The 14,730-nt window shown below is 39.7% G+C and overlaps 1 protein-coding gene across 1 annotated transcript; it reads right to left on the reverse strand.

Annotated features, from left to right (window-relative positions):
* Positions 1 to 6,767: 6,767 nt before the first annotated feature.
* On the reverse strand, positions 6,768 to 8,784 carry LOC116197222 (glycine-rich cell wall structural protein-like). Its single transcript, XM_031527296.1, has 2 exons — positions 8,195 to 8,784; positions 6,768 to 7,426 (listed from the first exon to the last, which is right to left on the reverse strand). Exons 1-2 carry the CDS (start codon positions 8,763 to 8,765, stop codon positions 6,999 to 7,001), a joined length of 999 nt encoding a protein of 332 aa, XP_031383156.1. The 5' UTR covers positions 8,766 to 8,784; the 3' UTR covers positions 6,768 to 6,998.
* Positions 8,785 to 14,730: the final 5,946 nt, after the last annotated feature.

Genomic DNA, 14,730 nt, shown 5'->3' on the forward strand with positions numbered 1-14,730 from the left:
AGAACTTGGCACCAAATATTGAAGATAAGATGCAGATGCCCTCTCTTTCTTCTCAAAGATGTCCATAGTTTCTGAGATCAGTTTTTTTAATTTTGGGCCAATGAGATCAGTTGTTGATTAGGACATTTTATAAAGCATATCGTTACATATATTATCTGGTTTTATTCAAGAAATATAATATATCAAAATAACATCTAAAAGTTTATATCCTTGAAATTTTTTTATCGATTCAATTTCGTCATCATTTACCATCTATCAATATTTATTTTAATTTTTCTTTAACTTACAGATATGCGATTTTTCTATTTTATTCGATGTGTCATTCGGATTAATCTACTTGATCCCATGACTTTGCCCTATGACCGCCGCGTATTTTTGATAACTCGACTCTCCCCTTCATGTCTTATTTTAATATTCATCAATATTCTTTATATTATTCTTGGATGGTAAATAAATAAATAGACGAATTGACATTGCACCAGAAACATTATACGTTGGATATTAATATTATATACATACTCATTGATTACTCACAGAAAAGAAAATTAATGCATGTATATAGGCGTTTCAGTTTAATGGAGGAGATGATGACGAAAAAGACTAGAATGTGTCAGACGAAAGATTAAAAAAAAAATCGTCTCTTCGAACTAATTCGATTCTCATAGTATCGAAATCTCACACATAAAAATGTGCTTGTGGGCGCGAAGTTCCCATTGGATCAAGGAGGGGCAGGATGATATGTACCACCAAAAGACATAATTTACGTCGTCAAATCTGGAAATAAAAACATTGGCATTGCAAATATGATTGTAATTAACATATGTTTCAGATTAAGCATTATTTACCTTCACAGCTCCAGTAATATATGTTGTCATTATTGATTTTTCATTGTCCACCACCTAGTATCCTAAAGTATCTAATGTGTCCCGTTAATTCAGCTCAAACTAAATTGATCTATTAAAAGGTTAAGCCCTCCTCCACCGATAAAAAAATAAAAGGATTAAACTCTCATATTTACAGATTTTTTCTATTTATAAAACATAAAGATTGAGATTTTATTTAGAAAAATAGACGTCGAATCACCTTAATGAACTCATATTGATTATGTAGTCATTATTTGATTGCACATCTCTAGCTAGCTGGCTATCTAAGGAAGTGCTGCCTAGGGTTGTGGTTGGGGACAATAAAATCTTCTCTCTCTCTCTATTGGAATCAGCCCACAGTTACGCTTGTCTCTTGGCCTAGAGAAATTTGAATACAGCCCTATACGCTTTTTGCAGATTTTTATTTGCCTTATTACGACCATTGTTCTTTTCACCCCTTCTCGTTTGGAGCTTTTGCCTGCCATCTTTCGGCCACAGAAATGGGACCCCACTATATACATACAATTCCTTTTTACGTACTACATATATATTCATTCACTGCTTCTTATAATCGATAACAGACCTTTTGAGATTGATTTACGGCTCAGATTTGATTGAAAATGGCTTCTGATAAAGCACGATTTAAAGTTAACGATCACAGTATTCTTTGTGTACCGATGAAGTTAGATCGAAGAAACAAGCTTTGTCTGTGGAAATTTAAAGATCAGCTTAGCTTTTCTCATTTCGATTCGCATTTCACGAAATAAACTGAGCCTGTGTACTAGCCATATGGTGATCGAGTTAGTTCCATTAGCCTCTCTACATATTACCTTAGCAAAGCCAGTTCGATTCAGACCCCTGTGGGTGCCAGACTTATAGATAGTAGCTAGGTCGAGCCCCTAGGTGAGATTCAACTGAGGTGGACGGAGCCCGGGTCAAACATATTTGACACGGGCTGGCTGACCCAGGTGCGGATATATAGCGTATGGGTTTGTTGATTGGGATAGGCAAATTATGAAGTTGGATGGATCAAGCCGTTTTGAAATAATTGGAAGATGGAACTATAGTTTAATTTGGTAATAACTAATGACTAAACGCCATCGAGTTATTGGTAAGAGGAGAATGTCTTATATGCAATGGTGATACCACGTAAGATTACCTCACATAAAAAATATTATTTTTTTGACCATGAATTATTTTTATCAATAATAGAATTTTTCTATTTTGTTTACATACTAAAAATTAAAATGACAAATTCTTATTGACTTTTGGTATCGACACATGATATCACCGTTGCATACTAGATTATTTTTGTCAAATAGTAAGTTTCATGAGAAATGAAAACAAACGAATAATTGAACTCGATCACGATGTTGTACATCGAACTAGCTAGCTAAGGAAAGTACAAAGACTTTGATCTTAGTTTTTATTTTTATTTTTTTGGCTATCGTCCATTAAAGAGTTTGTGTTGTGATCTCATGTGAACTGTGAACAAAAAACCAGCCAAAGTGAGCTCGTGGGAGGGGTAACTGCTAAGGTAGGGAGGTAGATTTCTCGTCCCTTCCTTTTAAATATTTCCTTTTTTAATCACCGCATCCGTGAACCTGTCGGCAGAAAAAAACAAAAACTTAAAAAATCATTGAACCGACCGAACCTTAACTACGTGATGACAAGGTTAAACTTATATATATATATATATATATATATATTCTAAAGTAGAATGTATTCATAGTAAAATCTCACACAGCCCACCAGACAGTCATATATAATTGATTGCCAGATAGTCATTCCATCAGAAACAAACAAGTGTATAATTTTAATGTCATATTCCTTTTGGAAATAAAAGAGCATGCCAACATAATTATTTATGGTTATTACCTTATAAACATATTTATCTTGGTATATATATGCGAGAAATTATATGTATATAATATCTATGTTTGCCTTTGCTCTTCTATGCTCTGCATGTTCTGATGATTGTTTTCATCTGGTGAAGTGTCCGACCAACTTTGTTCTTGCCGGAAATAATGCTTCATTTGGAGGAGAATTCCAATGATTGGCTTTGATTGAAACATTCTCTAGCCATGTTATTAGGTATAACTAATGAACTAATTCAAACTATATAAAATGTCAAGAAAGAAAAGGAAAAAAGCAGAGTACAAACAATAATATTAAGAGGGATTTGATTCCACCCAGAAAAAAAAAATGAGGGATTTGTTCGAATTATTGATAGAAGTTAATAAACAAATGGCTGGCACACCGAAAGGGACTATCATAAGCAAGCCATATAAGATTCTCAAAATGTAAATATATGTACGGAGATTCTGGTTTCTAGAATAGTTAGAATATGAAAATGAGTCACTAATAAACGGTAAACGTCGCCTACAAGAAAAAAAGAGAAAAAAAAAAAGAAAAAACGACCCGGTGCACATAGAGAGAGAGAGCACGCTAGGCCATGAAAGGAACGAAGAGCAGGACTCCAGAGTCGGGATGCCTAGTGTGGAAGCCCTCTCCTAATTGTTCGATGTTTGGCACGACTTTAGGTATTTCGATGAGGGGCCTTTTGGAAGGAGGAAAGAAGGAAGAAACTCACAGCTTTGCTCTTGAACCAAAGAAAGGAAGGAAAAGTAGCAAAGGACCATTGTTCAAAATTTTACAGATTCAATCATGTAGGACAACTTTTTCATCCTCTTTTATGCTGTTTAGACATCCTTTGCATCTGTAAAGTGTGAAAAGCAATCACTGTGTATATATATATATGCCAATAAGAAAAAAAAGATTGGAAACAAAACTGTCATGAAGTATTTATTGACATAAAAGGAAATAGATAAAATATTAAAGAGAATTAATGGTCAAACTATAAAGGAAAATTATCAAATGGAAAATAAAATAAAATGGTACCAACATCCAACAAGTTCTGACAGCAGATCAGGAGGCCTCCCTGGATCCTCCTGCTTATTTTTGAGAGGAAGAAAACAATTTGTGGTCAGAATGTGAATATTTTTGCATGATAAAATAACTGATTTGCCTTAGATAAATTATTTTTTTAGTTGGCGCCACCTGGTTGGCATCCAAAGTCCAATCCAATAAACTCGGACTAATTTAAGTTGGAGTAATTCAACTCATTGAGTGATAAATCTCTTCAAATTATAAATTTTCTCCATTTATAAGATGCAAATATGAAATTTCATTTAAAGTGGATAAGCATTGAATCATCTAAACCAATTCATATTGATTCTTTCCATTAATTATTTCACGAGCAAATAGTTTCAACTTTCAAGGAAGAATTAATGATGTGAATTAATTAGGGATGGCACTAGGGAGGGTTTGAGACAGTTATATCCATCCTATACCCATACCCGTTAAGAAAAGTTAATTTTAAACTCTTCCCAAACCCGTTAAGATTTTAAAGGAAAATTCTAAACCCATCCTACTAATTTAACGAAAACCCACCAGGAACCTATTTTTTGCCCGTTAATAAGTTTGCGAAAAAAGTTTGTATGAACTTATCATAACATCTGATTTATAGAAAATGATTTGATATAACAAAAAGTATTCAAAGACTAATAGAATTATAATTATACAAAATGAATAAATCGCAACACTTATAAGTTCATAATATGTTCAAAAATAATAAACCACAACACTTTCAAGTTCATAACACCAAACAAGTATTACAAATACTAGAAATTAGAATTATAATAAAGGGAAACAAAAGAAAATAATAAATGTCTTTTTGTAAATATGAGTAATATGAAAGGGTAATTTAGTAAATTTATGTTTGACGGATTTCAGACGAGTTTTCAGATAAATTCCTAAACCCTACAGGATTTTGATCTCAAATCCCTAAAGCATTCCCATTACTCAACAGGTAAAATCTATTAAGTACCTATTAGGGTTTGAGACGGGTGAGATATTCTTTTACATAAACCCGTTGTCATCCCTAGAATTAATGTATGTTATTTTTCTAAAGTATATACAATTTTGGCTCCTCTATTTTTTTTTTGGATAATTTTGGCTTCTCTTTGTTCAGAAGACTTCATGGACAATAATATGGTAATTACTATTAGAGACAAAAATAGATAAACAATCAAACGTCATGAAGAAAACAGCTGGTGAAACAAACTCTTTGGAGAAAATAAGAATAGGTGGTTACTTCTCCGAACAGACAAGAACATTAGCTAAGTTACCTAATCCTGCTGAAGGACACAGTCAATAATTAACTAGCTGTCATTGATGATGGGACTAAAACAATCATGTCTAGCCGAAAATTGAGGGCTTCATTAATTAGGAAGTTTCATAATTCGATATTGTAGGGCAGAACATTGAGATAGAAATTCTAGTAAGATTCATGCAAATACACAGAATACCACGATAAGGTGATGACTGATATCATCGGGTCTTCTTCTCATATGTCCACAAGAAACATCATTAGAGCAAGACTTATATGGTGATGCGAAACGTAGGCAAAGACATAGATATCGATGGCTTATGGACTACACATATGATTTAAGCGTGCTTGATATTGGAGTTGAAGTTTATAGTTGCAAGGAGATACATTGGAGGCAAATTCCTTCCTTGAATTACCAGAGAGGATCCTAGAATTTACATACGAACTCGTTGAGGTTAGTATCCCCGGCTAGGAGAACAACAAATGTTGTAATATGCCGGTGTCTGTCGGAGATATACCATTCCCGATAGTATAACATGTCCGTCTGTTTTGTCATTCCATTATATCTAAGTAGTAGCACGCAATGGAATCATACCAATCCTTAATATAAATTCCAGCTAGTAAACTCTATTTCCAGTATGCTCTGCCCACGTTATTTGAAAAGTCTTCCATAAACCTCTTCTAGAACTGAAAATTATCCAAATATGCTTTTCTGAACTAACGTGTTGGACTGCATATATAACATGCAACGGACATGAATTTGCGGTGACGGCGATGAATGAGGAGGACAATATGACCCGAACTAAATGGTTGTTTAGGACCATGAGTTGGGAAGGCTTCAAGGTCACCATCAACAATGAAGTTCTTGCCCATATGTCATCTCTATTCTCTGTCATTGCGTTAACATTTTTTTCTACGTCAGATTCTAGAATCTGATGTAGTATCAGGTTCAAGATCTTGAACGTTGTCTACATGGGATCTTTTTATTTTTGGGGACGACCCCTGACGTATCCTCTGATTTGGACATTGCAATGGCATCATTAAGGGTCCGAATCCATACAATATGTAATTTATGTGTGGGATTCTTCAGCACTAAGGATCTTGAACGTTCCACGTATATAATCTCGGTGTTATGGTCCTTGCAGTATTGCATCAGATCAAATGCAGGAAAAATTTCCGTGCTCAATGGCATCAATATATGTGTTAGTGTTGGAGATATGAGGCGTTAGCCGATGAATTACAAGTATATAGACGCACGAGAAATGCAAGAACTCAGCAACTGTATAAATCAACTATTAACCTGAACATTGTGAAATTGTAAGTTCACGGTAATATGGTATCGTCGGAATGATCTTGGGTCCATGGAATATTTGCAGGCCGAAGCCCAATTCAAAGTCCGACTGGTTGATTAGTTGGGCCAATTATCAGGCCTAGCCCCAACATTACGAGTCAAATCTTATGCCCAAGGCCGAGCCTAATATGACCAATAAGATGTTCTTAGTGAAATTTACAGATGGATTATAGTTCTAGTTAAGATGTTACAGAACATGTTATTCGTGCATTAGGATTTTGCCCTATACTTGGAATCAAAAGGATCTGGTTTCGATTGATCTATTGTTGCACTATCCCAGCCTATTTATTTCCCCGTCTCTCATTTTGTTACAAGATCCTCCATTGTATTGGAAAAAAAAAAACAAGAATTGAGAAGAAGAGAACATTCTTGATCACATCAATTAAGTGAAATACTGGCAAGAATTTGACAAAGGAGAATTACCCTTACATTAGTACTTAGAGATATTAGGTTTAGTTCTTAATCTCGCATCTCTAATATAGGCTTAGTTCGAAAAAAAGCAGAGCAAGTTAATATATATGAGACAATTGATATGGGCATTTAACTTAAAATTTGAACTCATGCAACCTCATAAAGCCAATGTATATGGCTTTTTATTTGTAAGCTGGAGTTTTCATGGCGTATTGGCCACTTCCATATGCTGGATGGAGTTCACATCTTTGCCTACGCCCCCACCAAAAGTTTTTCCAAGCCCTAAACCACTCCCACCAATTCCCGGAATTCCACCTCCAATGCCGCCATCTCCGTCATCGTCGCCCCCGCCTCCTACTCCACCTCCAGCACTCCCACCACCACCAATGCCTCCTCCTCCTCCACCACCGCCAGCACCACCGCCAAATCCTCCACCGACACCGCCACCAACACCGCCTCCAAATCCACCACCACCTCCACCACCCCATCCTTTCCCGAACCCACCCCCAACTCCACCACCACCACCCATTCCTCCTCCAACGCCGCCTCCAGCCCCACCTCCACCACCAATACCTCTACCGGCACCACCACCTTTTCCAATTCCTCCACCAATGCCGCCCCCGCCACCACCTCCTTTGCCGCCCTCGCCACCAATGCCGCCACTGCTATCGCCTCCTTTTCCGATTCCTCCACCACCAATGCCGCTACCACCCCCTTTTCCAATGCCTCCTCCAACACCACCTCCACCACCAATAGTACCCCCAGAGCCACCACCAATGCTGCTGCCACCACGGCCACCCCCTTTCCCGATTCCTCCACCACCACCGATGCCACCCTTACCCCCTTCTCCAATGCCTCCTCCAGCACCACGCCCACTACCAATTCCACCGCCGCCTCCACCTCCTTTTCCAATTCCTCCTCCACCACCAATACGACCCCCACCACCTTTTCTAATGCCACCGCCGCCACTACCACCACCTCCTTTTCCAATTCCTCCACCACCACAACCACCACCACCACCAATGCCACCCCCTTTTCCAATGCCTCCTCCAACACCACCACCGCCACCAATGCCACCACCACTGCCGCCTCCCTTTCCGATTCCTCCACCAGTGCCTCCTCCACTGCCAATGCCACCCCCACCCCCTTTTCCAATGCTTCCTCCAACACCACCTCTACCACCAATTCCACCGCCACTTCCCCCTCCCTTTCCAATTCTTCCTCCACTGCCAATGCCACCCCCATCGCCTTTTCTAATGCTACCGCCGCTTCCTTTTCCAACTCCTCCACCACCACCAATGCCACCCCCACCCCCTTTTCCAATGCCTCCTCCAGCACCACCACCACCGCCGCCACCGATGCTGCCACCACTGCTGCCTCCCTTTCCGATTCCTCCACCAATACCTCCTCCACCGCCAATGCCACCCCCACCCCTCTTTCCAATGCCTCCTCCAGCACCACCACTGCCGCCACCGCCGCCACCACCACCAATGCCACCTCCTTTACCTATGCCTCCTCCAGTGCCTCCCCTAGCACCACCTCCACCTCCTACACCACCGCCCATTCCACCTCCGGTGCCGCCTCCACCACCAATACCTCCACTACCATGATGCCTCTTACCCATCTTGTGGTGTTTCCCTATTTCTCCACCTCCACCTCTACCTTTCCCAACACAATCAGGCTTTTGAAGACCAACAACAGGTTTTCCTGACGTCCCAAAGCGAAAGCCCACTCCTTTACCGAAGCTAAAAGAGTGACCAAAGCTAAAGCCTTTTGACCCACCACCAAAACCACCACCACCACCACCACCTCCTCCAATGCCAAACCAACCCGGGTTGTTGTCGAAGGACCACTCGGGTTTCTTCACCACCTCTCCTCCATTCTTTTCATGTTCCAGCTTCCTCCCCTCGCCATGGCTCACCGCTAAAGCAACGCATACAAATGTTAAAACAACTATCCTCACCGCCATTGAGATCAATGTATATCCGGGTGCTGAGTTTGAGGATGAAATATGGACGGTATTTATAGAAGGGTTTCGCCCGTAGCATTAAAAGTTATGGACTTGACAAGTTGTTATTCCCTCTATGTCATTATTTTCCCATTAAAGTGTTGGGAATTGGTGTATGCCCTAGATGCAATCTATCATCAGTTCTGTAATATGACATGTATTTCATTATATTACGAGGCATATCTGTTATTGTGTAAATTGCGCTAAATATGATTTTACACAATAATGTCCTTGGAATAGTAGGTTCAATAGGCATCAAGTGTGACTTGATTGTGAGATCCTATAATTACTGAACATTATTCCTAAATGTCAATAGTCAAAGTATTATCGTTAATTAGGACAACGATAATACGGTTAGATTAGTGTAAGTGTTGATTGATGATCAAATCTCATAGGTCATGGATATGGAGATATCAAATCACACCACATGTATACATTAAGAGTAATGTGTATAGGACTGATCCGCCATGAGATTGCTACATGGGTTGTTACGTGACTGTCATTAGCATATCTCAAAGTGACTATAGTGTAATGGTCCTTTGACTTGAGGTCACCATAGATTCCTACATGTAATGTCATATACTTTGATACTGTCAAACGCCACTGTAACAGGATGGTTATAAAGACAGTTATTGGGTATACCACAGAGCATGGAGAGGAATGTGAGTGATCAAGATAGGATTTGTCCCTCCTACGAAACGGGAGCGATATCTCACGGCCACTTGGTGGTTAAGTCTAAAAGTGTATGCATACCCAAATGAGTCGATATAATGATATCGAGCTCATTTGTTCTGATAGACTTACCCGGTAAACCAAGAAAAAGAGATATTGAGCCATACAAGGATGTCATCGACCATGCCTTGGGCTCAATAGAGATATAGAGGACAAAGGGATTATATTACACGGTAATGGAGGTCACAAGGTTCGTCGAGAAATTGACTTTCCGATTACTTGAGTAACAGTGATGCATTGCTAGATGCCACTCACTGTTTGTAATATTGAAATAGAGATTTTGATATTACTGTCAACGTAATTGGGAACCTACAGGGTCACACACTACGACTAAATTGACGAGATATTTTGAAACAATAAAATCATCTAATAAAGATTAGATGATTTATGGTGCGACTAATTAATCGGATATTTAATGAGATTAAATTTGTCGATTAATTAGACTCGATTTATTAAATTAAATGATGCCATTTACCTAGACACATGGGCCATACATATGTCTACATTTATACATACACATGCGCTAATTAAATGATGCCATTTACCTAGACACATGTCATGTAGGGAGCCCATGTAATTCTAATCCCACATCGGTGGGATTTGAATTTTCTTCCCTTCCTGTTTGTTATATAAAGGGTACAGAATATATATATATATATATATATAGATGAGATATATATGTATGCATGTGTTTGTGTACGTTTACATACACAAATATATAAGATATACATGTATGTATATAAATGGGCATAATTGAGTTGAATTGTTCAACTCATTAGGTCCAATTAAGTCTAATAAATTTCGAGAGTCGCACCAGTGTTTCTTTCGAGTGTTGGTCGCTAGCACCGCCGATCTCGAAGACTCGTCGACAAAGTCGGTGTGGATTCCAGTAGAGGCGTCACGCGTGGGACGCTCGGTCGACAACTTTAAATATTCCAGGTACGTTTTTATTTACTCTTATTCTTCTAGTAGGTCTTGGAATTAGTTTCACGGGTAGGAAATTTTGAATTTCTGTTCCTTTTTCGCTTCCGTTGCGCCCCGTGGAACTAGCAATTGGTATCAGAGCCTAGCTAGTTAGAATCTGAGTAGATAATAGCATAAAATATGATTTTATGCTTGGTACTCGTGTGATTATGTTTGATATTTGCGGTGCATGACTGTTAGACATGGACAATGTCCTAGTTGTGTTAGTATAATAGTTATACGTGTGGACTATTATGTAATAGTTACATAATAGTGTATAGTGAGATCGATTAAATGTTAATCAAATCCCTCAAAATATTAAGTCCATATCCTTCCACCGTGTAACGCTCGTCAAGACCAAGATCGATGAGTGTGTAGACCTTGCCTTCGCAGGATGCCCTTATCTATCCTAGTAAGACGTTGTGTTTACCAGTGGGTCGGACTTAACTGAGCAAGCCTAATAGGATTAGGAGTTCAGAGGCATGTAGTTGGGCATCGATCTATAAGATAGATTTGAATAAGGAGTTATTCACCCAACTAATCAAGAGTTGCATGTGATGCAATTGGGAAAGTGAGTTCCCTACCTAAATAACCAGTTCTGGGTGAATCAGCCCTCGCTGACTCAGAGCTTGGTGAGATATGGATCTTGAGCTACTATGAGAATGATATTCTCTGAATCAATGTTGAGGGTCATTGATTTGATATAAATAGTGGGAGCAATATTTATAAAGTCCTCATTAAATATTGTTGTGTCATAATACTTATTTTGTATATTTCTATGGTAGTTACCATGGCAGGGAGCACTTCTAGTACTTTCTGTTTGCGATCCGTCCTTGATAAGGACAAACTGTCAGGGAATAATTTCCTTGGTTGGTATCGAAACTTGAGAATTGTTCTCACCCAAGAAAAGAAGCTATATGTCTTAGAGCAACCTCTTCTTGCGCCACCGCCTGACGATGCCCCCCAAGCTGAGAAAGATGCTTATAGTAAGCATCATGATGATGCCGTAAACGTCGGATGTCTCATGTTAGTCACCATGGACTCGGAGCTTCAGAAGCAACATGAGAACATGAAGGCGTACGATATGATCGTGCATCTCAGGCAGCTCTATCAAGAGCAGGCCCGACATGAGAGATTCGAGATCTCTAAAGCACTTTTTCAGGCAAGGTTGATTGAGGGTAGCCCGGTGGGTCTTCATGTACTCAAGATGATTGGGTACGTTGAGACTCTGGGAAGACTGGGATTTCCTCTTGGTCAAGAGTTGGCCACAGATTTAGTCCTACAGTCGCTGCCCAGCAGTTATAGTCAGTTCATTATGAGCTATAATATGAATGACTACAATAAACCATTGCCTGAACTGCTTAGCATGTTGAGAACAGCTGAGCATGATATCAGCAAGGGGACGTCCGTTCTAATGGTCCAAGGGACTAAAAGAAAGGGCAAGAGCAAGAGTAAAGGCAAGAAGGCTAAAGGTGCATCCAATTTTGACTTGGGTGCGTTGAAGCCTAAAGCCAAGGTGGCGAAGAATGATTACTGCTTCCATTGTGGCAACACTGGACATTGGAAGCGGAATTGTAAGATATACCTGGAAGAGTTGAAGAAGAAGAAGGGAAGTGAGACTTCCACTTCAGGTATCCATGTTATAGAGATTAATGTATCTACTACTTCTACATCTTGGGTATTAGATACCGGATGTGGTGCTCATATTTGTGGAAATATGCAGGACCTAAAGGACAGTAGATCGTTGACAAAGGGCGAGGTGGACCTACGAGTTGGAAATGGAGCAAGAGTTGCTACATTAACTGTAGGGACTTATCACCTAGTTTTGCCTACTGGGCTTGTATTAGATCTTAACGACTGTTATTATGTACCTGCTATTAGTAGAAACATAATATCTGTTTCTTGTTTGGACAAGAAGGGATTTTGTTTCACTATAAAGAACAAGTGTTGTTCTATGTACATGAATGATGTATATTATGGCAGTGCACATTTAAGTAATGGTCTGTATGTTCTTGATCTAGATACGCCTATTTATAATGTGGAAACCAAACGGCTCAAATCTAATGATTCGAACCCGACTTACCTCTGGCATTGTCGTTTAGGCCATATTAGCGAGAATCGCATCTCTAGACTCCATAAGGATGGATTACTGGACTCGTTTGATTTAGAATCGATCGAGACATGCGAACCTTGCTTAATGGGGAAAATGACTAAGGCCCCTTTTACCGGAAAAGGTGAGCGAGCTAGTGATCTTTTGGCTCTCATACATACCGATGTATGTGGACCAGTGAACAAGCTTGCTAGAGGTGGGTATCTCTACTTTATTACATTTACTGATGATTTCAGTAGATTTGGATATGTGTTTTTGATGAAACACAAATCTGAATCCTTTGAAAAGTTCAAAGAATTTAAGAATGAAGTGGAGAATCAGTTGGGTAAGAGCATTAAAGTTCTTCGATCAGATCGAGGAGGTGAATATTTGAGCTATGAGTTCGCTGACTATCTTAAACAGTGTGGGATTTTATCTCAACTGACTCCACCTGGAACACCACAATGGAATGGTGTAGCTGAGAGGAGGAATCGAACTTTATTAGATATGGTTCGATCTTTGATGAGTCATGCAAACTTACCTGACTCCTTCTGGGGATATGCTCTACAGACAGCTGCTCTCATATTAAACAATGCTCCGTCGAAATCAGTTGAAAGGACACCATATGAGATATGGTATGGGAAACGTCCCAAGATGTCTTTTCTAAAGATATGGGGTTGCGAAGCTTATGTGAAGAGATTGTCTTCGGATAAGCTTGGCCCTAAATCGGACAAATGTTACTTCGTGGGGTATCCTAAGGAAACTCGAGGATACTATTTCTATAATCCCATCGAGGGCAAAGTGTTTGTCGCTCGAACTGCGGTATTCCTTGAGAAAGAGTTTCTCTTCAAAGGAACTAGTGGGAGGAAATTAGAACTTGGGGAAGTTCTACCACAAAATGACATTGACCAATCGACGGGCAATGTTGCAGAACAAGTATCACAAGTTGTTGTGGCACAATCTTCTACACAGGTGACACAGGAGCCTCGTAGGTCTAGTAGGATACGTCATGAGCCCGAGAGATATGGATTTCTCGTGACTCAAGACAATGACGTATTGCTCATAGATAATGATGAGCCTACAACCTATGTGGAAGCCGTAATAGGCCCAGACTCTGAGAAATGGCTGGAGGCCATGAGATCTGAGATGGAGTCCATGTACACTAACCAAGTATGGACTTTGGTTGATCCACCTGAAGGGGCAAAACCCATTGGGTGTAAGTGGGTCTTCAAGAAGAAGACTGACATGGACGGTAATGTGATTACCTTTAAGGGCCGACTTGTGGCAAAAGGTTTCAGACAAGTTCATGGTGTTGACTATGACGAAACCTTTTCCCCGGTAGCTATGCTTAAATCCATCAGGATCTTACTTGCAATTGCAGCTTATTATGATTATGAGATCTGGCAAATGGATGTCAAAACTGCTTTCCTGAACGGGAAGCTCCTCGAGGATGTGTTTATGACACAACCTGAGGGTTTTGTCGATCCACATTGTGCCGGAAAGGTTTGTAAGCTACAACGGTCTATTTATGGACTGAAGCAAGCTTCTAGGAGCTGGAATCTTCGTTTTGATGATGCAATCAAAGAGTTTGGCTTCATCAAGAATGAAGATGAACCCTGTGTTTACAAGAAGGTTAGTGGGAGCATAGTAATCTTCCTGGTGTTATATGTAGATGACATACTTCTGATCGGGAATGACATTCCTTCCTTACAGTCTGTGAAGACTTGGTTGGGAAGGTGTTTCTCTATGAAGGACTTAGGCGAAGCTACCTACGTGCTAGGTATCAGGATCTATAGAGATAGATCCAGGAGACTGCTTGGCTTAAGTCAGAGTGCATACATAGATAAAGTGCTTCGGCGATTTAGCATGCAGGATTCTAAGAAAGGGTCGCTGCCTATGTTACATGGCATAAGCCTTTCGAAGGCTCAGTGTCCTTCTACTCGAGAGGAGAGGGACCGCATGAATAGGATTCCATATGCGTCAGCTATTGGATCCATCATGTATGCTATGTTATGCACTCGATCAGATGTCTCGTATGCTTTGAGTATGACGAGTCGATACCAATCAGATCCAGGTGAAAGACACTGGATTGCAGTAAAGAACATCCTTAAGTACTTACGAAGGACTAAGGAGATGTTTTTG

This window comes from Punica granatum, chromosome 2, assembly GCF_007655135.1.
Source record: "Punica granatum isolate Tunisia-2019 chromosome 2, ASM765513v2, whole genome shotgun sequence".
Classification (NCBI taxonomy): Eukaryota; Viridiplantae; Streptophyta; class Magnoliopsida; order Myrtales; family Lythraceae; genus Punica; species Punica granatum.